Source organism: Eleutherodactylus coqui, chromosome 1, assembly GCF_035609145.1.
Source record: "Eleutherodactylus coqui strain aEleCoq1 chromosome 1, aEleCoq1.hap1, whole genome shotgun sequence".
Lineage (NCBI taxonomy): Eukaryota > Metazoa > Chordata > Amphibia > Anura > Eleutherodactylidae > Eleutherodactylus > Eleutherodactylus coqui.
Genome location: NC_089837.1, coordinates 56,588,673 through 56,615,745, shown reverse-complemented (window position 1 = coordinate 56,615,745; position 27,073 = coordinate 56,588,673). Strand labels below are relative to the sequence as shown.

The 27,073-nt window shown below is 45.0% G+C and overlaps 1 protein-coding gene across 1 annotated transcript in view; it reads left to right on the top strand.

Annotated features, from left to right (window-relative positions):
- TNFRSF21 (TNF receptor superfamily member 21) overlaps positions 1 to 26,825 on the top strand; it is a 97,253-nt gene extending 70,428 nt beyond the window's left edge. Inside the window, exons 5-6 of the mRNA XM_066596462.1 lie at positions 18,101 to 18,323; positions 21,738 to 26,825. Of these exons, the coding sequence (XP_066452559.1) occupies positions 18,101 to 18,323; positions 21,738 to 21,967 (453 nt within the window). The 3' untranslated portion in view covers positions 21,968 to 26,825. The remainder of the gene's footprint in view (positions 1 to 18,100; positions 18,324 to 21,737) is intronic.
- The last annotated feature ends 248 nt before the right edge of the window (positions 26,826 to 27,073 follow it).

The window sequence follows — 27,073 nt, the reverse complement described above, 5'->3', positions numbered from 1 at the left end:
ATTGCAGCACGTCAGGCAAAAAGAAATGTTCCTGTTCTGCTATTTTCTCCACAGTTGGAATGGAAAGCAGTGTTGGTCGGTACGAAAAATATACACGTTGTGCGGGAGTAATGGATAGCGAAGGGAGCGAGCGCCGCACGCCGCGCCTATTATATTGTCTGTCTCTCCAGTGGCGCTATTGTGTCCTGAAGAGGGAGGAAGGTACGGACGTGGCAGGCGTGCTCGGGCATCAGCCGCTCTTAGGCTGGGGTCACACGGGACATATTCCCAGCGGAAATATCGCGGCTTTGACGCAGCGAAAAAACGCGAGATTTCCACGGGATAAGCACAGCTTCAAAACCCATGGCACTTAGCCGCCGGCTTTGGAGCGGCTTCGCCGCATGGTTTTCCTATGCGGCCGGCTCCTCCATAGAAAAGAGCGAGGCCGCAACAGAAAAAAAAAGAATGGACATGCTTTATCCCAGGGATCTGCGCCGCAGTGCCAGCCTGCCCGCGATGGATTGTCCGCCCCGTGTGGACGAGATATTTGACAAATCTCATCCACATGGGTGGCTAATCCTCTGCAGAGAATTTCCGCGGCAAATCCTCCCTGTGTGAACCCACCTTATAGGAACGCTGCTTACGGTTGGGGCATCTTCTTCTTTTGCAATATATGTTGTCTTTGAAGTCTAGAAGCAGAACGTGATGGAAAATACATTGATCTCAGCTGAGAAGTGGATACAGTTAGATCCCGTCCAGACAATGCTCTGGGAGATGCAATGTGCTACCAGAAGTAGTTGGACACCCTATTAGTAGTCTAATTAGCACGTCACGATTCGTAAACCATGCTACATAAGATGCATACCCTCGGAGGTGTCAGCCATGGTTTGTGATGGGAACCGTCCATCATAAAGAACAATGCATTGGGCCGTCTACAATGGTACAAGGAGTGTCATCATTGGACAGTTGAGCAATGAAAGAATGTTCTATGAAGTAACCGATTACGCTAATCCATCTACACATCAGATGGACGTCCCTGGGTGGGGAGTGTGAGTGTGTTGTGCGAGCAGGTAATTACGGAGGAGGTTCTGTTATGGTCTGGGGTGTTTTACGTGGCATGGTCTCGGTCCATTGGTTGTAGTGGCAAGAACCAGGAACATGGAGGTGGACCCTGAGATTCGAGACAATGTGTTGCTAATAATGTGGTAATACTCTGGGAATGGTCGGCCATACTTCCAACAAGACAACGCGCATTGTCACAGATCCAACGCTGTTTAACGTGGATATGGATGTTCCATGATTGAACTGGCTGCACAGAGTCCCAGCCTGAACCTACCGAACATCTCTGGAATGAACTGGAACGTCGGGTTATGCAATATGAGAAAACTCTAGACATTTGTAAGATGAATGGAAGGAAATACCAGCTGGAGCGTATCAGACATTAGTAGAAAGAGTATGCCAAGGAGAGTATCCAATGTCTTTAGGGCCAAAGGAGCCCCACTAAGTAGTAACGCATATGTGTAAATACTACTTTTGATTCTTACTTCCTCAGATGTCCAATTAAGTTGGGTAGGACTGTGTAATACACCAGCAGCTACAATGTATCAGGCTGGAGTCCCGGCTGTTGAGCTCACAGAGCATTGTCTAGACTGGATACAGTTATATCCACTTCTCAGCTGAGAGCAGGACTGGATATGTGCAGGTCTACTGCCTCTGAATGGAAACATGAGTGTTCACATTCACTGACAGCAAACCATAAAAAAGGTGAGGGGTCCTAAAGATGTTGTGGGATTAAATGCATGGGGGGGGGGGGGGGGGGGTGCTTTCCTTAGGACTGTGAGGCCCAACTGGGATTTTTGTATTTATTAATTTTTTTGAAGCTGTAAATAACCTGGATTCCTATTCCCAATCGTTGTGAAGACTTGTAAAAAGTCACATTTGAAGGAATGCTACCATCCAATAGGTGGAGCTGTAGAGGTATTTTTCCATCTTCCTTATTTGCATAAATTACCCAGAGGAGCTTGCATAACTTTATAAGTCTCCTCACTTACCTTTTTAGGTGTCCCCACACCCTTTTGGGTGCTCTCCTCGGGGAGAGACTATGCCATTCCCCAACCCACTCATCACCTGGGTGTCTCCATACACTTTTTGGGTGCTCTCCTTAAGGAGACACAACATTGCTCCTGGCAGACTGACCATTTGCACGGCTGGATAACATCTCTTAGTCATGGATAACACTCTTAGTTACAGCATTTTCAGCCCACAGCACCAGAAAATTTTCATTCTGACAGATTTATGGCAGGCAATAGTCCGCCGCTGGCCGTCGCGGTGGATCATTCGTGTATGATTACTGAACTAGGGTCAGCTTCAATGGTCCAAATCAGTCATTTTGGCCGACGTTTACCTTGTGTGTACAGGCAGTCTTCCACCTTGTCGAGTCTCCAGCAGGACCGCTCACAAGTGGTGGTCCTCTCCTGACCGGACAGGAAGGTCTGGCTGGACCAGCGGAGGTCTGGCTGGCACTTGTGGTTGTGACTGTTCTGTAATTTTCCAGACCTCAGCAACTTCAGTTGACTTGTCTGACCGAACAGACGCAGCCGCTGAAAAACACATCGGTTTTATAAAGGGAATTACTGTTTCATCTCGGGTCCATTCAGAGCAAAAACTAACATTCCGTGAAATGCCAAAAGTAGAGCAGTAACCCCTTCCTTCGCCTTTACATATGATTGCCATATACAAACTACCGGGCTTGGATAAAAGTGCAATCCTCAGAGTTAACCTGTTCTGTTCTGCAAGCGAACCGGATAAATTTCCTCTGGACCGTCTCTTGTAAAATGCAGTCAGGGGGCACCTTTGGGACGGTACGCCCTAATCGATGCCATCATATACAAGATAAAAAAATCATCCAAAAATTTAGTGGTCCCAAAGCTCAGGAATAACTTCTTGTTAAAGGGTTGATCTATAACTTCTGGTTCTGCTTGGAACGTATGAGGAGCATTCAAGTTCTGAGACCAACTAAATTTTTTCTAAAAAAAACAACTTGACCCATAAAGCTGAAAGTATTGTCACTTCTCCACATAATATCCCTCTTGACCTTCACGGTTTTCACTACATTGACACCGTAATGTAGTGAAAAATGCTTCTTTAGGGGTCTGCTTTGCCGTCCTCCCGTGCCAAGATCGCCCGACACATTGCCACACATGCAGCCTTGTCATAGTTGGTCAACATTCGCGGCACCCACCTGAAGGAAACTTTCCACATCTTCAGATACTCTCTGTGGCATACTTTCTACTAACATCTGATACACTTCAGCTGATATTTCCCTCCATTCATCCAGCAAATGTCTGTTAAGTTCTCTCAAAGATGATACATCAGCATGTCTACAATGGTGCAAGGAGCATCATCATTGGATAGTTGAGCCATGGAACAACATTCTATGGCTTGACGAATTGCGTTACTCTATCAGATGGACATACCTGGGTGTGGAGGATGATGGGGAATGCCTTTTGCCTGAGTGTGTTGTGCCAGCAGTTAAGAATGGCGGAGGTTTCATTATGGTCTGGGGATGTTTTTCTGGCATGGTCTCGGTTCGTTGGTTGTAGTGACGAGGTGTACCCTGACATTCTAGACAATAATGTGCTGCTGACAATGTGACAATACACCGAGAATAGTCGGACATACTTCCAACAAGACAACGTACCTTGTTACAAATCTACCAAGGTCTTGAGGATATAGACTGGCCTGAACCTACTGAACATCTGAGTGACAAAATGGAACGTCTGGTCAGGAAATATGAACAGTCTCCATCTCTTTGAGAGAACTCGCCAGACATTTGCAGGATGAATGGAGGGAAATACCAGTTAAAGTGTATCAGGCGTTAGTAGTAAGTATGCCAAGGAGAGTTTCTGATGTCATTAGGGCCAAAGGAGACCCACTAAGTATTAACAGATTACTTTAGGTAGGATAGTCGCACACAATCTCAAAGCCTGTCCTCCTCATGTGCTGCTGATAAACTGCAAAAAGCTATAAAGCTGTATCAGAGCTCTTCTGTTATGAGCTGGGTCAGTTGGACATGATCATGAAGATTACTAGCCTCTTTCTGTGCCCATTCATTGACAGGAAGCAGAGTTCTTGAAAATGGTGAGGCACTAAGGAACAAGTTAAAAAATCCATTATACAAAAATTAATGGGGTGTTCCGGTTATATTATGTGACATCAAGTTTTAACCTAGCCACGAGATTACCGATAGATCGTGGGGGTCTGACCACGGGGATCCCCACCCATCACCAGAAAGAGGGTCCCGTGCCCACATCATTTGAATAGAATGGCGGCCAGCCCTGTGCGCTGCTGATCCACTCAATCCCTACGGGCCCGATGGCGATAGCCGATGGAAATGAATGGATGAACCTCTGCTCTGTTCACTCCTGGTCATCAGTGGGGTCCTGGCTGTGCTCCCACCGATTAAGCTTGATGTTTGCGGCTATCACACAGCTCACACATTGATTAGGTGACTTATGGATCAGCAGATCGGGGATCGTTCTACAGACACATCCCTTTGGTGGTTTGCTCCTACCCGCTGCCACCACAGTCTTGCCTCTTGTAGTTTTGGGCGCCGTGCCTTATCGTGTATCTGTTGTGGCTCCCAGGTGCGGCATAAGTGGATTAGTCTTGCAAAATGTTTCTCTGTTTCTGCCTGTAATGAAATTACTGGAAGAACAGATTTCATAAGCACGTCTTAATGCACTCGTCTGCCAGAAATACCTGCATTGCAGAGGAATACTTATCGGCTCCGAGTCCGGGGGTTAGGGAAGCTGCTCGTTGGTAAGACGAGGTTCGGGCTGTAAACCGATTGGTAAGTTTGGGGAATAGGACCGAGATATGTAGCACCTCGTTATATAAAGCGCTTACTTCTGAGGTTATAGACAACAGGTTACATTTTTTCTTGCAAGAAGCAACAGGGGAGGATATACAGCGGTACTGAGCTGTAAAGTTTGGCCTGGGATCCACTAGATTGTTTGCAGAGCTCTGACTGAACCATGTTCTATGCCGCATGCTATGAACCATCCTGCAACCTGAACTTTCTGCATACGTGGACTAAACATATGTGATCTTGGTTTGTGGAACATGAGCTTTTTCAACAGTCTCCATGAGGTTCAGGGTGTCTTCTAAGGCTCCTGCAGATCTACTTTGTGCAGAATATAAAATATTCATATTTTACACCTTCATCATCGTCTCTGCTCCGCAGCGTATCACAGCATCGCTCCCCATGACTTATTCATCTGACAGAGAACTTCTTCCCTTATCTGGAGGACACAGGATGAGCCTGCGCCCTTGACGAATGTCACCGGAGACATCACTCACGGTGTTCTGCACCTCATTACTGCGGCCCACGTTGACCTGACATTTTGTCTTCTTGCAGCCAGTCTTCTCCCTGTGGCTGAGCTCCATAAAAGTAGTGTAATTCATAGATTAAAGTTAGATTTAAAAACTTGGCTTCATATAGATTAACTTTTTGCCGAACACTCAGCAATGCTTTAGCAGTGCCCATCGCTATACTGCTGCTGGAAGACCCGTGTATCGTCTATTAGCGAGCATTTAGTCTGGGGTCTTCCATACATCTCCCTTACCACCTTCACATGATGACCTGATGTCATTTTAAGGGCTGTCCTCTCTTGGAGTAGACAAGTCACTGCCTCCCACAAGATCAGCTCACTCCTCTCCTGCTGCTGTCGGTTTCCCCATTGATAAGTAAATGGTGTTGTGTTCCCACCAAGGCCATTGGCATTCACCGGTTATGTGCAGCCCTAACCACTCTATCATAATCACATTAGTGCATCTATAGGTCACTGCTTCCCAAAACATCAGCACACTCCTCTTCTGCTGCTGTTATTGTTCCCATTAATAGTTACATTGTGTTCTTCTCCCACCATCTTCTTGACCCTTCTCCTGGTACATACAGCCCTGTCCTCTCTATTTTAACCCCATTTATGGATACGCCGCTGCCTCCCCAAAAAAATCAGCATTCTCCTCTCCTGCTGCTAAGATCATTACCATTAATAGCTCTTCTCCCAACATCTTATGGCTTGGTGCTGGTGTATTTTGTCTACACCGGAAGTAGTGGGTGATGACAAGGGTAAGGCTGTCTGCCAGCCAGGTGATGCCCCCCTGTTCCTGATTGGCTGCCCAGGTGTCTCTCGATCCTCAGGCTCGTAGGTCCTGGCAGTCGCCACTCCGGTCTCACTTCTCGCTTCGGTGCTCGGCTTGTCAGGGTCTGTCACTCAGCACTCCGGTCTCCCAAGGTCTTGGCACTCAGCAGTGCGGTCTCCTTTCTCACTCTGGTCCTCGAGCTGTCAGGTGCTGGCTGCGATCATTATAGCTACCCCTGTCCTCATGTGGATGAAGCGGTGGACGCTCTTTGCCACGGCCCCGGTAACATCTGGGCGGCGGGGTGCGGGGGGTCGTCCTGTGCTGCTGATAGCTGGTGTAGTCCTCGCAATGTGGCCATAAAAGGGAGGATGCTCCCTGCACAGGCCCGGTAACAGGGGGGGTTGGGTGCTAGTATGTTAGGCGGGCGACAACGTCCTTGCAGCGTGGAGAATTGTTTTTTGCTGCTATGGAGGGTTAGGGTTAGTATTTGTGTAAAGCTTACAATATTTGCAGTAAATACTTCCATTTAATAGCTAATAATCGAAGTCTAACCCTCCATCCCAGCCATAAGTAAATCCCCATGCTGCTAGGACCTTGCTGCAGGCAGCCAATCGGGACCTTTGCGGGTGTTACCTAGCCCTTAGCTGTCATTCTAGGTCTCCACCCATTATTGTGGTGAAGACATAATACAATAGTACCTTGTGGCCCTTCCCCTGTTACATGCAGCCCTTATCTTAACGGAATGAGTGCAGCCCTATCCACTCATAATCAGCAGTGTTTCTATAGGTCACTGCTTCCCAAAAGATCAACATTCTCCTCTCCTGATGCTGTCAGTATTCCCATCATCTGATAACTATTGGATATTCAATCCCACCATCTTATTGGCACTTCTCCTGGTATGTGCGGCCTGCCCTCTCGAACAGAACCAGATGAACGGATGGGTCACTGCTCCCACAAGATCAGCACACTCCTGTCCTGCTGCTGTCCTCATTCTCATCATGTGATGACTAGAGTGTCCTATTTTCTCCATCCTCATGACACTGCCCTGTCACTTTTAACCCCGTATTTATAATACAATCAGGTCATAATTATGCCTGGTTACTTCCTCCCACGAGGTCAGCACATTATTTTGCTGCTGTCATCGTTCATATTATGTGATGACTACAAGGTGTTGTAACCTGACATGACCCTTCCATGGTCCTACGCAGCTCTGTCCTTTGTATCAGAATCTGTGTTGTATCTCTACTAATACAATGATACTTACCCTGCCCGTGAATGGACTGGTCGCTGCCTCCAACAAAATCAGCACGCTCCTCTTCTGCTGTCGTCATTCCCTTGACCCTACAGGGTGCTTTATGGTGGCCCACTGTATCACACAGTCCCTGTCACATGCAGCCCTCTCCTAAGTGACTTTATGTTATAGTTCCCACTATGACAAGATTGTCATGTCCATCTGCTTAAATACTTTGTGCTTCTGTGATTCATATCTGCCATCTCTCTTTTGGTTGGCTGTTCTCATGTGCCCCAAGTACCACATGTATGTGTTTGTACAGGGATACAATGTCCTAAAATAAACCACTAATAATCTAACTAGATGGGCAATGTAAAGCTGCATTGTTTTTATGGTCTATCCTATCTGTCTTATCTTCTCGCCTCCTGTATGCTCTCCTTTTAGCTATTGACCCTTAATTATTCTACCAGTGTGCAGCAGTTTATGGCTCAGACAGGTCGTTAAGAAGGAGTTTATTGCAGATTGTCGCCTACGGTAAGATTAGTGTTCCTGCTGCTGTTTTGCCTCTACGGTTACGATTGCGTTTTATGTATTGTGCTGATTCGCCATCTATATACATAGGGGATGGGCAGTTTTGCATACTTGTACAGCAATGTATAACTTGAGTTTTTACAAGACTTAAATATTGATGCCGTAGCTTTAGGAGAGGTCAGTATTGGGTTGTGGGGGTCTGGCTCTCAGGACCCCTGCTGATCAGCACCATGGGGCAGAACTGAAGTGGAAGTACAGCCCCCCGATTGTGCCAATCAGGACTTGCTGCTAACCCCATTAAACTATAGGTCTGTGAAGATGTAGGTCTTCCTTGTATACAAGACACAGCACTGTATGTTTCATAGCAGCATTGCCCAGTATTGCAGCTCAGTCCTATTCACTTGAACTGGGCTGAGCTGCATAAAGGCCATGCGACCAAGGAGCGTGATGTCACAGGCCAAGGAAGAGACCACTGCACTTGTCTGAGTGTTACGGCCTCTTCAAACAGATGACCATTGGGGAAACAGGGAGTTGGCCCCCTACCAATCGGATATTGATTACTTATCCTAAGGATAAGCCATCAGTATCTAAAGGCTGCGAAAAGCTTTGTACATGAAAAAGCAACACACACACCTCTTACTACGGTAAGTCCCTGCATTACAAAATTACGCACTTATCTGTTTTTTCGCATTGCGTTTTGCTTCTCGTGCATTTAGAAAGCCTCATACTTGGTTTGCAGGCTCTCCTACATCAAAGTTTTTGGCTCTCGGGCCATTCACAGCACTGAACAGCAGGTCTCTATCATGAATGCACACAAGCTCCACTTAGCTTCCCTTCCCCTCTTCTCTTAAAGAGGCTGTGTAGCGTAACCACGCCCACTCAATACTACACAGCTATCTCTCATTCTCTCTCTGATTAGCTTCCGGTTGTTCCCTCTCACTGCTGACAAGTGCAAAAAATTCCCCCAGTGTTAATTACAGCTTTCTGTAATAGTAGCTTTCTCTGCTCTCTGCCATCCCGATCTTCTCCACCATCCCCCAGCTTTGTCATATAGCCATCATATAGCCATCTGTATTCGCTCAGTAGAAAGACCGTGAATGCACGTCCACAGCAGGGTATGAACTGACAGTTTACCACATTGATTTAAAAAAGCGTACAAAGGTATACATAGCCTACGCATCCCTTATCATTATCTTTCAAGTGAATGGAACTGAGCTGCAATACCAGACATGGCCTATAGACAAGAGTGGCGCTGTAATATATTTAAACCCCATGTATTCATCATGGGGTTTAAACATGCAGAAAATTACTCCTTCCAGCAGTTCAGGTGAAGGATCTGATATACAGTAATCCTTATTTCTGCCCTTCATTGCCTTCTAGATCTTGTATGGCCTGTGTAGAGCTGCCGGCAGCGGGCTTGTCCCACCCCAGGTATAGATGGCTAATGAACTGCCCTTGTCTGGCATTGAGGGGCCCAGACTCCTGTATTAAGTCCGGCTCTGGCTGAATCAGTGCATAATTGAGTCTATAATGACATTTGCTCTGACAGAATCGCTAGAGGAGTTCCAGCTACATTTCATATAAAGAGCTACATCTTGATGTCGGCCTTTTCCGCTGCAATTGAGACTTGTATGTTGGGCAGCAAGAAGGATGATTTGATGCTGTTAGTCAGAGTCTATCCGCCTCCTATCTTTTTATCGTTTTATTCTTGGTTAGGACTCCATTTTTTCCTGGACCGCTGTACAACTATTGGGGTATATTAAGCTGGGATCATTCTTTTATAGTCTGGAGTCTTGTTAAGGCATCCTTCATTGCCCACTATGGACTCCCTTTCACAAAATAAGTAGCATCTTGCTCAGAGGTAGTTCTCACGCTAATCACCCCCTTCCTCTTCAGCGTTTCTGGAGATGGAGTCCAGTTCTTAATATTGATGCTCCATTTTTTTCCACCTTGGCCATGAGACTGGTCAGGCATTATTTTTCTATCTAGGTACAAGGATCCTTTAAACTGTAATGTTTTGAGGATAAAGCCACCTTAATAACATCTTCCTCCATAGTCTCTATAACACTAGGTTCCTCGAGGGCGGGGCATCCTCTTGGAAAGCCCTAAGGAGATGCACAAACACAATGAGAGACTGGTTCTTACAAACTTGACTTGAACTTATAGTTCAACATACTGTAAATCAGCTTCACTGGGAGAGTCCATAGGCCTAATTTGGCCTGGAAGGGGTCAAACCCTTTCAAGTCTCTTTCACTGAGTCCAGGCAGTTTCAGCAGTACAATTTGCTAAATAGCGGTTATTCCCTATCCACAGCTTAGGTGATAACTTACTAATCAGTGGGGGCCTCACTGTTGAGACCCCCAGCCTCCTCACTGTGTTTACTGCATCCCATACAGTAAGGAGGAGACTGAATGGAGCACTGGTCATGCAAGCACACTGCCGCTCCATACACTTTCAATGGGACTTCCGGAGATAGCTGAGCGTCAAGCGCTCAAGTGTTTCCTTCAGCCCCATTGAAAGGAATAGAGCGGAGGTAGCACATGGTCGGACAGATCTACATTCATTCTGACATCACTGTGGGAGGAGAAGCAACCCCACTGTGACGGGCAGAGAGGGACACAAGACCCCCATTTTCAAGACTGGTGGGGTGTCAGTGGTGAGACCCCACCAATCGGAAAGTTATTTCCTATCCTGTGGAGGGGGATAATTTTTGATCCTAGTACAACCCCTTTAATTTCTCCAAACGAAGAGACGTCGCACTTGTTAAAGGCGCACAAGCAATGATTCTTAAGGTGACTGTTTAATAATACGGCTCACTTCTATTTTGCCCAGCCTTGGTGTTGGTTGGTAGCTAACGTCGCACCCCACTTTCTCAGACCCTTTGTGGTCACAGTCTCACTGTCTTTCAACTCTCCTTCTGTTGGTCACAACCCTTTACTCCACAAGGGGCTGAGGCACACATCAAGGCCACATGTCCACCATGGCTCCGGCGTCTTGAGCACACTGTGTCACTCTCATAACTTGTCCCAGATTATCGCTGTATTCAGTCTCGGTCGTGTTAGGGTAGTTTTACGCAGGATGGCTGTTGGCACCCAACAGCTGTCCCAAAAAAGTGGTGGTTGAGCGCGCCGGAGATCTCAACCAATATGGTCTTTGAGGCGGTAAGTCCCTAGCACTATATTGGTTAGAGCCACGGCTAACCTCCTGAGAACCACATTGCCAGAGTAACAAGTCCCCGTCACGCAACTGATATGATGGGAGGAATACACTGGTTGGAAGCAGAAACTTTTCCTGATACATGAAACCTAAATGACACAACTGCAGTAACCATACATTATTACCCACGATTAGCCGGCAGGGGGCTCCTCCGCTCCCTTGTAGCTCCGTCGGTTATTTAGAAGCTTGTTATATTTTGCTCCACAATGTGCGGTTGCCAGTTGGATATAATTGGTATTCACTCCGAGTTGTGTCAGACCTCGCTGCCAAGGCACGCGCTGAGATCCTCTATTCTTGGGAGCGTCTGCCCCGCCGGTCTCCCTGTAATTGCTGAGACACGTCTAGAGCCGCCTCGTTCTTCCCTCTTTACATAATACCCTCCGTGTCCTTTTGACATCAATCAAGCTGGTAACCTTCACAGAGCCGCAAGTGTCGAATATTCTGTTTTCCCCTGTCTTATAGGACAATAATGTCTAAATTATTCAGATGGCCCCAACTACTGATTAGGGGGACTATGAAGTGGGGCGTCTTCCTCTGCAGTTGCTTCCATTCTGAGTGGCAGGGATTTTTGCTACACTTGTACTATACTACAGAAACTAATTGGACACCTATAAGCCAGAATCAAAAGTAGTATTTATTTCCATATGTTAATACTTAGTGGGGCTTCTTTGACCCTAATGACATTGGCTACTCTTCATGGCATATTGGCTACCATCGGATACTCTGTGGCATACTATCTATCCGCACTTCAGCTGGTACTTCCTTCCATTCATCCTGTATTTTTTGTATAACTTTGATGCACCATAGTAACATAGCATGTAAGGACATATGTCCAACCAGTTCAATGTTGATCCAGAGGAAGGCAAAAAAAAACCCCAATGAGGTAGAAGCCAACTTTCCCCATTTAAGGTGGAAAAAATTCCTTCCCAACTTGTAATTGGAATATTTCCTGCATCACCGACCCTTCTGAAGTAATTGGTGATTATAACCTGTTTAATTAAAAAAAAACATCCATAATTAAAAAGTGAAGCAGGTTTAGCAAATAGTTTTGATTCAAAATTGACTTTGGGTCTACAGCTGTTATGTAAACTTATGTGTCTCCGTGGTTACAGACGTAAAGCCTGTGCAGTCTGATCCTGCAGCCAGGAGTTGGTGAAATCCCTCTGCTCCCTCTACTGGTGTTTGTAGGTTCTCAAGAAGGAGAGGGAGTGCAGTAAAGGTCATTTACCACTAGTCTGCTGGCCTTCACACCGGTCGGTCGTACAGTCGGTTGCCCCCATGGAGTCTCATCGTTGTTGGCAGCACATCCCCTTTTATTTTATGCTGCATGAAAGATGTGATCACCCAACAAACAAGCCGGATTGTCGGCCAGTTGTACCCGTGTGCCCGGTAAGCGGCCCATGTAAAAGGCTCTTAGCTGACAGTAATGTAGTTGATGTTTTTCATGGCAGTCTGTTGACACTTTTGATCCTCTGATTTCTCCTGTCTGGTTATGGCCCTGGGCTGGAGTTTATACTGGAACCTTGTTAAGAGGGTCATTTTAGGGTTGTTTTTGTCCGTTGCATCTACTGATATTTGACTGTGATATCAGATTAAATGCAATTGTAATGCGTTGCCATGGGCAACACTTAAAATCTCATAATCTCCTCCAGATGTGACCAGATTAGTTGCCAAAGACGACCCTTATACCCTGTAATACACTTGGCAGCACTCTTAATTTTTCCAACGCACAACACTAGTGGCCTAGTGAGCCGTCTTAGCAGACGTGCGATGGGCGGCCCCCCGGTCAACGGCCGTCGTGCGATGGGCGGCCCCCCGGTCAACGGCCGTCGTGCGATGGGCGGCCCCCCGGTCAACGGCCGTCGTGCGATGGGCGGCCCCCCGGTCAACGGCCGTCGTGCGATGGGCGGCCCCCCGGTCAACGGCCGTCGTGCGATGGGCGGCCCCCCGGTCAACGGCCGTCGTGCGATGGGCGGTCCCCGGTCAACGGCCGTCGTGCGATGGGCGGCCCCCCGGGCAACGGCCGTCGTGCGATGGGCGGCCCCCCGGGCAACGGCCGTCGTGCGATGGGCGGCCCCCCGGGCAACGGCCGTCGTGCGATGGGCGGCCCCCCGGGCAACGGCCGTCGTGCGATGGGCGGCCCCCCCGGGCAACGGCCGTCGTGCGATGGGCGGCCCCCCCGGGCAACGGCCGTCGTGCGATGGGCGGCCCCCCCGGGCAACGGCCGTCGTGCGATGGGCGGCCCCCCCGGGCAACGGCCGTCGTGCGATGGGCGGCCCCCCCGGGCAACGGCCGTCGTGCGATGGGCGGCCCCCCCGGGCAACGGCCGTCGTGCGATGGGCGGCCCCCCCGGGCAACGGTTGCCACTGTGGCGGTTACCTCGAGCAGAAATTGTCATGTGATCAGGTGCCCTGGACGATGTTTGTCACACGATGGGCAGCCCCGGGCATTGGTAGTCACTGTGACAGGCTCCCTCAGGCCATAGCATTGTTATATATGCACAGACACACCGCTCCTACAGTAATGGCCCTGATTATCCCATCTCAGACATGATGGCATTTCTCATTTACACTGCGGACTGCTGTGAGCGGAGTGGGGGCTGTCACTGTCATCTTCCCTGGGACACACCCGCCGGCCTGCCGCATTCTGCATATCAATGCTCTCTCCGCCACAGGCAGCTGTCGGTGACAAATGAGAGCACTTACAGTATCTGCTGAGGAGCACGCACCTCTCTAATGGGCTCTTACAGGACAGAGGCGCTGGAAATCTGATATTTTACAGGTTTTTATCCCTCTCCATAATGCAAAGAATGTGTTGAGGCATGCTGGGAATTGTAGTTTTTAAACACCTGGAAAGGGTTTCTAGGACGTGGACCGTATATCTATAAGCAGCCTTCCATATGTAGAAAGGAGACTGGCATAGTGATAGGACAAAGAATAGTGGAGAGCGGCGATACGGCTGCTTCTACTACTCAAATATTGCACGACTGTCTCAGCTTATGGCCCAAGGATGGAGCTGCTTACCTACAAAACTATGCAGATTGTCCTGTTCTTTCAGTCACAAGATCACATGAGGCTATGTAAAGTACGGTATACACTCCCTTCATATCTGATGTCAGCTTTCTTGTTCTCTTCACCTAAACACCTAGAAAGAACATTTTCCTTAGCAGCTTGTGGCCCCCTGCTATATAAAGCACTGTGTTAGAGTTGAGTGGTGGGGTGGAAAGGGGGAGAAATGGCAAGTCCCCCTCTTCTGTGTTCAACAATATAACAGTTTTATAATACTCTCCCCTATGTACGAGAACATAACAGGAATACTGTACAAGAATATAACTACTATAATACTGCCCCCTATGTACAGGAATATAACTACTATAATACTGCCCCCTATGTACAGGAATATAACTACTATAATACTGCCCACTATGTACAAGAATATAACTACTATAATACTGCCCCTATGTACAAGAATATAACTACTATAATACTGCCCCCTCTGTACAAGAATATAACTACTATAATACTGCCCCCTATGTACAAGAATATAACTACTATAATACTGCTCCCTATGTACAAGAATATAACTACTATAATACTGCCCCCTATGTACAAGAATATAACTACTATAATACTGCCCCCTATGTACAAGAATATAACTACTATAATACTGCCCCCTCTGTACAAGAATAACTACTATAATACTGCCCCCTCTGTACAAGAATAACTACTATAATACTGCCCCCTATGTACAAGAATATAACTACTATAATACTGCCCCTATGTACAAGAATATAACTACTATAATACTGCCCCCTATGTACAAGAATATAACTACTATAATACTGCTCCTATGTACAAGAATATAACTACTATAATACTGCTCCTATGTACAAGAATATAACTACTATAATACTGCTCCTATGTACAAGAATATAACTACTATAATACTGCCCCTATGGACAAGAATATAACTACTATAATACTGCCCCCTATGTACAAGAATATAACTACTTTAATATTGTCCCCTATGTACAAGAATATAACTACTATAATACTGCCCCCTATGTACAAGAATATAACTACTATAATACTGTCTCCTATGTACAGGAATATAACTACTAGAATACCGCCCCCTATGTACAAGAATATAACTACTATATTACTGCCCCCTATGTACAAGAATATAACTACTATAATACTGCCCCCTATGTACAAGAATATAACTACTAGAATACTGCCCCCTATGTACAAGAATATAACTACTATAATACTACCCCCTATGTACAAGAATATAACTACTATAATACTGCTCCTATGTACAAGAATATAACTATTATAATACTGCCCCCTATGTACAAGAATATAACTACTATAATACTGTCTCCTATGTACAAGAATATAACTACTAGAATACCGCCCCCTATGTACAAGAATATAACTACTATAATACTGCCTCCTATGTACAAGAATATAACTACTAGAATACTGCCTCGTATGTACAAGAATATAACTACTATAATACTGTCTCCTATGTACAGGAATATAACTACTAGAATACCGCCCCCTATGTACAAGAATATAACTACTATATTACTGCCCCCTATGTACAAGAATATAACTACTATAATACTGCCCCCTATGTACAAGAATATAGCTACTATAATACTACCCCCTATGTACAAGAATATAACTACTATAATACTGCCCCCTATGTACAAGAATATAACTACTATAATACTGCTCCTATGTACAAGAATAAAACTACTATAATACTGCCCCCTATGTACAAGAATAGAACTACTATAATACTCCTCCTATGTACAAGAATATAACTACTATAATACTGCCCCCTATGTACAAGAATAGAACTACTATAATACTGCTCCTATGTACAAGAATAACTACTATAATACTGCCCCTATGTACAAGAATATAACTACTATAATACTGCCCCCTATGTACAAGAATATAACTACTCTAATATTGTCCCCTATGTACAAGAATATAACTACTATAATACTGCCTCCTATGTACAAGAATATAACTACTATAATACTGCCCCCTATGTACAAGAATATAACTACTATAATACTGCCCCCTATGTACAAGAATATAAATACTATAAAACTGTCTCCTATGTACAGGAATATAACTACTAGAATACCGCCCCCTATGTACAAGAATATAACTACTATATTACTGCCCCCTATGTACAAGAATATAACTACTATAATACTGCTCCTATGTACAAGAATATAACTACTATAATACTGCCCCCTATGTACAAGAATATAACTACTATAATACTGCCTCCTATGTACAATAATATAACTACTATAATACTACCCCTATGTACAATAATATAACTACTATAATACTGCCCCCTATGTACAAGAATATAACTACTATAATACTACCCCTATGTACAATAATATAACTACTATAATACTACCCCTATGTACAATAATATAACTACTATAATACTGCCCCCTATGTACAAGAATATAACTACTATAATACTGCTCCTATGTACAAGAATATAACTACTATAATACTGCCTATGTACAAGAATATAACTACTATAATACTGCTCCTATGTACAAGAATATAACTACTATAATACTGCCCCCTATGTACAAGAATATAACTACTATAATACTGCCCCCTATGTACAAGAATATAACTACTATAATACTGCCTCGTATGTACAAGAATATAACTACTATAATACTGCCCCCTATGTACAAGAATATAACTACTATAATACTGCCTCCTATGTACAAGAATATAACTACTATAATACTGCCCCCTATGTACAAGAATATAACTACTAGAATACCGCCCCCTATGTACAAGAATATAACTACTATATTACCGCCCCCTATGTACAAGAATATAACTACTATAATACTGCCCCCTATGTACAAGAATATAACTACTATAATACTGCTCCTGTGTACAAGAATATAACTACTATAATACTGCCCCCTATGTACAAGAATATAACTACTATAATACTGTCTCCTATGTACAGGAATATAACTACTAGAATACCGCCCCCTATGTACAAGAATATAACTACTATAATACTGGTCCTATGTACAAGAATATAACTACTATAATACTGCCTCCTATGTACAAGAGTATAACTACTATAATACTGCCCCCTATGTACAAGAATATAACTACTATAATACTGCCCCCTATGTACAAGGATATAACTACTATAATACTGCCTCCTATGTACAAGAATATAACTACTATAATACTGCCCCCTATGTACAAGAATATAACTACTATAATACTGCCTCCTATGTACAAGAATATAACTACTATAATACTGCCCCCTATGTACAAGGATATAACTACTATAATACTGCCTCCTATGTACAAGAATATAACTACTATAATACTGCCCCCTATGTACAAGAATATAACTACTATAATACTGCCCCCTATGTACAAGAATATATCTACTATAATACTGCCCCTATGTACAAGAATATAACTGCTATAATACTGCCCCCTATGTACAAGAATATAACTAACTACTATAATACTGCCCCCTGTGGACATGTGCTTTAAATGTATGATGTCGGTTTGTGATATGAATAATGACTGCACGGGAAGTCCCCGAGTTCTCTCAGACGTTGCAGAGGACATGTATCCACTTGAATTGACCCTTGTTCTATTACATTCTGCTCAACCTCCTCATTTAGATAGTTTACTCCTTGCAGTGTTTCGCAGCTCAGAAGATGTACTTCTATATTTGCCTCTTTTCTTCACTGTCTACATATTTAGGGCGATGTTAGTAACTGATACTGTATCTAACCATCTGCAGATGTCTCCGTGACCTTATGTTTAAGAACAGCATGCCCACCGAACCATGTGAGATGTGCCCAAAGCTGCAGAAGGAGCCTTGGCTTTGTATCTTGAGTAATAAATAAGTGAATTGTCTAGCACCGCTCATGTATATTTATTCTGTTTGCTTTGACAGATAGAAGATGACAAGCCAACTCTTCAAGTGAATCCTAACCAGCCAATGCCAACTCAGGATCCTTCCCTCAAGGCACCCGACCCTGCCACCCTGACCATAGAACCATCTCCGCTGGACAAGAACAAAAGCTTCTTTGCCGATGAGTCAGAACCTCTCCTGCGATGTGACTCTACGTCCAGCGGTTCCTCTGCTCTTAGTAGAACGGGCTCCTTTATAACCAAAGGTAATTGAATCAGGTTCACTTCGGTGCCCGTCACCTGTGTAGGCATTAGAGCCTGTGTCTTTCTTCCTTGATCTAGAATGTCCTGGCACTGCTTTCCCTAACAGAAGACATGAGGGAACAGTTAGGCTCTTCCCATAGACTAGAGATTTGTCATCTCATCCCACTCCACTACTCCATCAGCCCAAAAATCGCTAAACTTCTTAGGTTGGTGCTAGAATATTCTACCAGATACTCTGCCTAGTGTTGAGGTGTACTGTGCAATATTAAATCTAATGCCTCTTGTGCCCCAAATTCTTGTATCTTCCACCTTAGAATATGTTTAATTGTCATGTGGCATCAAATGTCTGGACTCATCTTAAAGGGGTTGTCCCGCGAAAGCAAGTGGGGTTCAGCACTTCTGTATGGCCATATTAATGCACTTTGTAATGTACATCGTGCATTAATTATGAGCCATACAGAAGTTATTCACTTACCTGTTCCGTTGCTAGCATCCCCGTCGCCATGGTGCCGTCTAATTTCAGCGTCTAATCACCCGATTAGACGCGCTTGCGCAGTCCGGTCTTCCCCCTGGTGAATGGGGCCGCTCGTGCCGGAGAGCTGGTCCTCGTAGCTCCGCCCCGTCACGTGTGCCGATTCCAGCCAATCAGGAGGCTGGAATCTGCAATGGACCGCACAGAGCCCACGGTGCACCATGGGAGAAGACCCGCGGTGCATCGTGGGTGAAGATCCCGGTGGCCATCTTAGTAAGGTAAGGAAGAAGTCGCCGCAGCGCGGGGATTCGGGTAAGTACTAAACGTTTGTTTTTTTTAACACATGCATTGGGTTTGTCTCGCACCGAACGGGGGGCGTATTGAAAAAAAAAAAAAAACCCCGTTTCGGCGCAGGACAACCCCATTAAGTATTTCAGCTACTGATATTTATGGGATAGCTCTTAACTGAAATAGACCAATAAATGCTGTAACGCTGGCACACCCTTACGATCGTGTCTCTACTACTCCTCTAAAACCGGGGCAGAAGAGGGGAAGAACAGGGGTTCGTCCTATTCCCTGTTGATGTGTTCTGAAGGAAACTGATTGTTCTCAGTAAGAGAAACCACATCATCTTGTAGATATGATACCTTTTAATGGCTAGCAAAAATACATGATGTTAGTGTGAGCTTCCGAACCAACGCAGGGTTCTTCTTCAGGCTTAAATTAAATGGATCTGAAGAGGCATGGATATTTATACACACTTATAACATACATACATATGACAAGGGGGGGGAGGGGGTCACAAGGCCAGCAGTCTTATCAGTGCTATAGATGTCTCATACCTCCCATTCACCCATAAATCCTTATGACTAATTTAATCTTCCATTGAAAGTGTCAAAAGTTGTTATAAATTTATGTTCCCAAATTCTTCTATGACTTTGTGACTTGAAACCGCCCTTCAGTATCAAAACTCTCATATCTCCTATGTCGTGTCCATGATTGGAAAAGGCTCGGCCGCAGATAATTCTGTCTTCCTCTGTTTAATTGTATGGCGATTAGATCTCATCCTCGCTTTCAGTTTTTGTCCTGTTTCTCCGACATAAAGCCCACCAACAGGACATTTACTGCACATGATCAGGTACACAACATCAGACATGGAACATGTGAATGTCCCCGGGATCTTATAGTCCTGCTGTGTGTTGGGGATTTGTAACTCAAATCATTAAATTATTCATGAGGATTTATGGGTGAATGGGAGGTATGAGACATCTATAGCACAGATAAGACTGCTGGCCAACAGTAATTCAAGGACCATTTCACTTCCTTATCAGTGCCTAGTTAAAAATGTTTGTGTTTCTGTTGCAGTATTCCTTGACGTGCAAACCAATCACATCCATGTCTGTGCCTTGTCATACGTATGTGCGTCATAAATGTGTACAAATATGCATGCCTCTTCAGATCTATTTCATTTAAGCCTGAAGAAGAGCCCTGCGTTGGTTCAGAAGCTCGCTGTAACATTATGTATTTTGTTAGCCATTAAAAGGTATCATATCTACAAGATTACCTGGTTTCTCTTGCTGAGAACAATCACATTTTGCTCTACTGGCTAACTCGGTACTGAACCTTTGTTTTCATTTTACCTGAAGGAAACGGTCCAGTGATAATGCTCATACGTGTCCTTATCTCCCAGAGACGTGTGTGTGTGTGTGTGTTATACGGGGTAACTACTCACAGCTCTTTGTCATTCACTATACACCCCTTGGTCATGACATTACAATCACCTGCCTAATATTATGCAGGACTTCCTGTTTCCCAGCAGAACATTGCCCATGTCACTGCTTCCACCAGCTTGTCTTCTTCCCATAGGGCATCCTGGTGCCATCTCTTCCCCAGGTAACTGACACAAGGGCACCCAGCCAGCGTCCACATGATGTAAATGTGATTCATCAGACCAGCCGCTCTCTTCCATTACTCCACAGTCCAGTTTTGATGAACTTGTGGCCATTGTAGGCACTTCCAGGGTTGGACAGAAGTCAGCATGGGCTCTCTGAAGGCAAGCTGCGATGCCCTGTGTGGTCTGATACCTTTCTATCATCACCTGCAGGGACTTCTTCAGTCATTTCTACTACAGTCATTCTTCAATGGGACCGGACCAAATGGTGTAGTCTTTACTCCCCATGCACATCAGTGAGCTTTGGGTGTCCATGACCCTGTCACCGGGTCAACTCTTGTCCCACTTTAGATCATTTTTCGTAGGTACTAACGACTACATACTGGGAACAGCCCACAAGACCTGTTAGTTTGGAGATGCTCTGACCCAGATGTCTAGTCGTCACAATTTGGCCCTTGTCAGAGTTGCTCAGATCCTTATACTTGCCCATTTTTCCAGCTTCTAACACATCAAATTCTAAAGCTGACCAATCACCTTCCGCCGAACATATTCCACCCTGACAGAAGCCATTGTCACTGGATCATTGTGAATTTACCTGCCAATGGTTTCAGTATCATCCCTGATCAGTGTACAGCTTAATGAGTAATCCCTTTTAGAGGAGTAGCGGGGACATGGCAACCCAAATGATCAGACATTTATGGAATATTCTGTCGTTATGCCATAAATATGGTTGTTGAAATACCCCTTTAAGGGCTCGTTCACATCGGCATTTCATCCCGCTAGCTACGTAAAATGCTGGACTCCTGTCCGGAAATCGAACAGACCTGACTATATTCAATGGGATCCCTTTGGTTCCATCGTAAGACTGATCTGTTTGGCCATTGGGTGCCGTTTTCCTGCATTTTCCACTAATGTGAAGCAGCCCTTAGCCTTGTTTATAGTTATCTTGGTGCCCACAAAAAGTTGACCAGCGTGGTTTGAGTTGTTTTTGTATGCATTGTACTTTTTATACGGAGGTCGCTACATTCACGTTGATGCATCTTTTTCCCACAGAAAAAAAGGACACGGTACTCCGCCAGGTTCGCTTAGACCCCTGTGACCTGCAACCGATCTTTGATGACATGCTGCCCATCCTCAGTCCCGAAGAGATCCACATCATCGATAACATACCACAGGCCGAAGACAAACTGGACCGTCTCTTTGAGATAGCTGGCGTCAAGAGCCAAGAGGCCAGCCAAAAACTCCTCGACTCAGTCTACAGCCACCTCCCCGATCTGCTGTAGCCTTTGGTAACGTCTAGAATAAAACTGCTTGCCTTGAATGACAGAATGAGCGGGTACCTTGCTTCTCTAGGCCAGTCGTTAACAAAACGTCATCTCCACTTTATCGCATTCACCCAACTTCAATAACCGCGGCATCGATGGGGATGCCGCGCGTGCTGCAAACGTCTTGGATCTCCAGCTTTGTACATATCATGTCCATTTTCAGTTCAAGGGAATTCACGTCACCTTGTTTGCATAGGCGTTGTAGTCCGTTCCACATGACTTGTAGCCGCGGAGGTAACTCTTTGGAGTCTCGAAGGCATTCCACCACACAATATGTCGGGAACCATTACGTTGCATAATGCCGACCACTCTTGGCTCGTTATCTTCTGGTTGTATCGCTGATGATTATAATTAAAGGGTCTGGAGATGATAAGCTGATAACCTGCCCTTCCGAGCTGCTGATGAGACTTACAATGCATGATGGTACGTACTTATATCACAGCCGGTTCTTTAATTCATCATGGACGGAAGGGTTCTAAAATGCTGCAGTCGTCTTAGTCACCACATCTTCACCCACTCACCCTTGAGGGGAAGGGGGGGGGACTCTCACCTCATTGTTAGACCCCCTATCAGTAATATCAGCAGGTATTCTGTTTCGATAAGGCTTAAGATGTTCATTTCTTTTAAGATGATCGTAAAGACGGAAGTCACATTTTGATTTATTGGTGAAATTCTTGAAAAATATTGTAAAAAAGTTATATTTTTGTCACATTTAGTCATCTGGACTAGTTTTTCTCAGGATGAGAGTACCTGCCATTTATAATTTTTTTTTTTTTTCCATGACGAGGTAACCCATTACCCACATGGTGGCGGGATCTATTTTGTGGGCTAAACCAATGCTTACTAGTATGACTTGAGAGTCATGACACCCTCGTTCATGAATGCGCTGGACGTTTGGCCCTCAAAATGGCTGGCTTGTCCCTGTTTAGCCAACAGCTTCACTAAAACTACGTATGTCAAACCCACGGGTCGAATGCGGCCAGCCGTGTTCTCTTGTGTGGCCCGTGAGGTCTGAACACAGAAGAGGCTCTTCTAGATCGGAGAGTCCAAAACTGTGCCAGGAAGATCCACTGGCACACCGTCAACTCGTTTGCGTCCTGCCATTGAGTACCCGTATTTCGACGGCCATCTTGGTCCTACACTACAACATCGGGTGAATGTGGACTGAGGACTTTGGCTGTTACTGCAGCCCCAGAGTCTTCAGCACTACAATCCGCCCTAATAATGCGCAGAATTTACGGACGCTATATTTTGCAATGCTGTTGCAGAATATTCCATCCCGCATGAAATGTCCCTCAGTGCTCTGTCCGAAGGAAATTTTGGGGAACCTTTTACCAGGTTCTGCTAATTCCCATCATGTTTTCTTTTCTCTGACTACTTAGCAGTTTGAAGTCAAGTGTCTGAATTTTTCTGGACTGGACCCTTACTCTAGTCCATCTGCCCCCCCCCCCCCCCCCCCAACACACACACACCTTTTCATCCACCTCGTTATAATCTATTCTGTAAAATACAGTCTTACAATTTAGAAACGGCCTTTTAAAGGCCGCCATAATGGTAATGTGGCCCTCGGTGATAATGAGTTTGACACCTCGTGACTTAAACCTTAATTCATGGATATTCTGCAGAAATGCATTGCTACAATCTGTTTAGGTAATATGTATTTTTCAGCAACTTCCAAAAAGCAAAGACCCAACTTTGACACTTGTTTTCATACTAATCATGGTTTGCCCTTAATGGAGGTATTAACCCTTTCCAATCCAATTTTGGATTCAAGGTTTCCTAAAAGGCTTTCTCTTTTTGCTGTTATACAACGGTGCCATCTGCTGGATAAAGCCAGTGTGTTTGCGCCAGAGAGACTCTGACAGCGGAGTGGCTGGCATTAGACGGTAAGAATACCCTGTCGGATGTCTTCTGACATTGGAGCTGTACCAGTTTCAATCAGAATGTAGGAAGACTTCAGGCACTGGATTGGTAAGGGTTAAGGTAGCAATGCTACAATCATACCCAACTCCCGGGCCAAAAAATAAAAATACAGGACTCCCAACAGCTGCTTGCTAATGGGTTCCAGGTAGCAATAATTAGAAAGAATGAAAACAAAAAAAAAGTTATGATAATATGACACCCATGCCGGATGTTGCTTATATAAACTCCAATGGTTACGACAGGTGGCGCTTCATCCTGCGCCATTGATGTAAGACGATGTCCGTGTAAGCTAAGGCACGGGAACTGTGAAGGGGGTACATTTATTACATAGAACGGAAGGCTATAATAAGCATGGTTGTATAGTAGGAACTTCTCTTCCAATGTGATTATAATCAGTTGTTGGCCGGTGTCTGTTAAAGTGAATGTCCACCTTTGAACAACATCCACAATCCTATCCTGGTTAATATCCTTATAAAACGTTACCTTAAAGTGCCCTCTGGTTCCAGGACACAATATGTCAGGGACCGGAGGGGAAGGAGTTATATTTCCCGCTGCTGACCTTTCTCTCCATTCTGATGCTGATCCACCAATTCCTGAGTACCTTCTTCATTCTTACGAGATTGTTAGACTCTCTGTGGTGGTGCATCGGGAGCCTAAGACATTACTGGCTGCCCTGATTGGCCAGCACTTGGTCAGGTGAGTAGCACTGGCCAATCCGAATGCAGCATTCAGTGTTTAACTACCAATGAACACTGTGCATTGAATAGCAATAGAAGCACCACGGCCATGTTGGAAGAATGAAGAGCGGGCACCGAACGGAGAGAAAGGACAGCATTTGTTGCAAGACTAATTTTTGTTCTTGGACCAATTAACTGTTTAAGAACGAGCTCGGGACTATAGGGCAATGACGTCAATGGGAGCTATATAAATAAAGGAGATTAAAAGATGGGTCACTGACCCCTAAAAAGATAATCAAGTAGTATTTTCTATAAATTTTTAGGGTGTTCAAGGGGAAGATGTTCACTTTGTCAGTATGATTGAATATTGCTCACACCCATATAGGGAGGCTGTCATCACCTTTGAGCCCCATAAACTGTGTTTGTGGGCTCAGATGAGGGAGCGGTGAGTCCGGGGAGCCCTTGTTTCATGCCCCGATCCAGCGCCGTTTCCCTACAAACTTGGCCCACGCACACAATGTGATATTTCAGCTGCCAATCATCGCTATTGGAGAGCGTGTGTATATGACCGTCTGAAAGGAGTCACGCTATGTGTGCGCAGTGCTGAAACGGGACGCCTGGTAAGTATGAAACACAACTCCCCGAACTCCTCGTCCCCTCACCATTGAGCCCCATAACATAATTTATGGGGCTCGGAGATGACAGCTTCCCTTTAAAGAGAACCTGTCAAGTCCTCATATTGTTGGGACAGTATATATATAGCTTAGCAGTTGTGTCCCGGATGACTCCAACCATAAGTTTATTTTGTTATACTTGCCCCCATTCAACCACATGGGCTCATCTTCTTAGATTCAGCTCCAAGCACTGTGAATGTGTCAAAAGGGCGGTCCCCACCTATCACTGTCAATGGGTGACGTCAAGTTGGCTGACTGTGTGAGAACCATACACTTGTCACATTCATAGCATCAGGAGACGAATCCAAGAAGGGTCCGAATGGGAATAAGTAAAAACAAAAGACATGCGTTGTCGTTGGAGTCAGCGGGCCGCAACTGCAAAGCTCCACAGCCGGCCCGCTGACGTGGAGACGTGGCGGGCTTGTACGCAATGCTGACGCTCTGTTACACTGTCCTCGCCCCCTGGAATGTGAGCAATCCCATAAAACCAGCGTGTTTTGCTCCCTATGGTAATGTCACCTGTTACTGATGGTTATCGTTCAGCAGTCTTTGTAAGAGGTCTCCATGTATTGAATATTATGTTCTTTCTTAAAGGGACAGACCATGTCTAGTGGATATTATTACAATCTGTCCATCATCTTCTGGGAAAAATAGCTTTCTGCCTGACATTGCCTGCTAAAGACTCAGACCCTATCATTCCAGCTTCACGAGCAACGGACGTGTCCGCCGAAGCGCTCTGATGATAGAGGTTGATAAAGATGATTTGCACTTTAGAAACTGTCAGCAAGTAACTACTGTATGTCCGAGTTCTCAACAGGCAAGTTCTTGCAGGAAGTTGTCTTGCCACCTTCGTTATCTTTAGAGGGCTCGTCCGGGCTTTACTATTGATGACCCCTCCTCAGGATAGGGAATCTATATTTGATCGGCAGGGGTCCGCCGCTTAGGATCCCCAACGATCAGCTGATATGGGGCCTATTATTTAGGACAGATCCAGGCGCAGACAGCTCTGCCTGTAGTGCAGCGATCTGGTTTGGTAATGCAGGTATTGAATTCAAAGGGAGTTGCGCCTGCAATACCAACCCAGGCAGCGCCGTCTGCTTTCGGCTCTGTCCGTGTGACAGCGGGCCTGGCGTACAGCGGATCAGCCATGGACCCCAGACGATCAACTATTGATGACATATCCAGAAGATCGGTCATCGATGGTAAAGTCCCGGACAACCCCTTCACTCAGCCTCCTCTCATTCATTGCATTCTCAAATTGCCCTTTGAATTATTTAATGTTTTTTTTGGTGCTTTTTTTGACACATGATCCAAAAACTGTCTGACAAGAATGAGATTTGCCTTCGATAGAACTAATTTATGGCTAGATGTTCGTTACTGGACGATGCTTCTCTATGTTCACCTCATGAAGACGAGATATTTACTACGTACTTATCTAACCTTACTAGTAAGCAAAACGATATGTTAAGCATTAAAGCAAATGCGTTTTTTTTCTTGTTTTCTAAGAAAAATATTAAAAAGAAAAAACTATTTATATTTCAAGAGCTGTTTGTCTTATTTAATGGGCGACCACGTAACGGCGTATCTCGTGCGGAGGGCGGGTGTTTGTGCTATGTTTTGGCTTTCCTGTCGTGTCTATATTTTTGGAACATACAGTACTTTTTACTTTTCTGAGCAGCAGATCCAACAAACTCTATGCGGGGATTGTATGTATGTATGTGTGTGTGTGTGTGTGTGTGTGTGTATGTGTGTATATATATATATATATATATATATATGTATATATATAT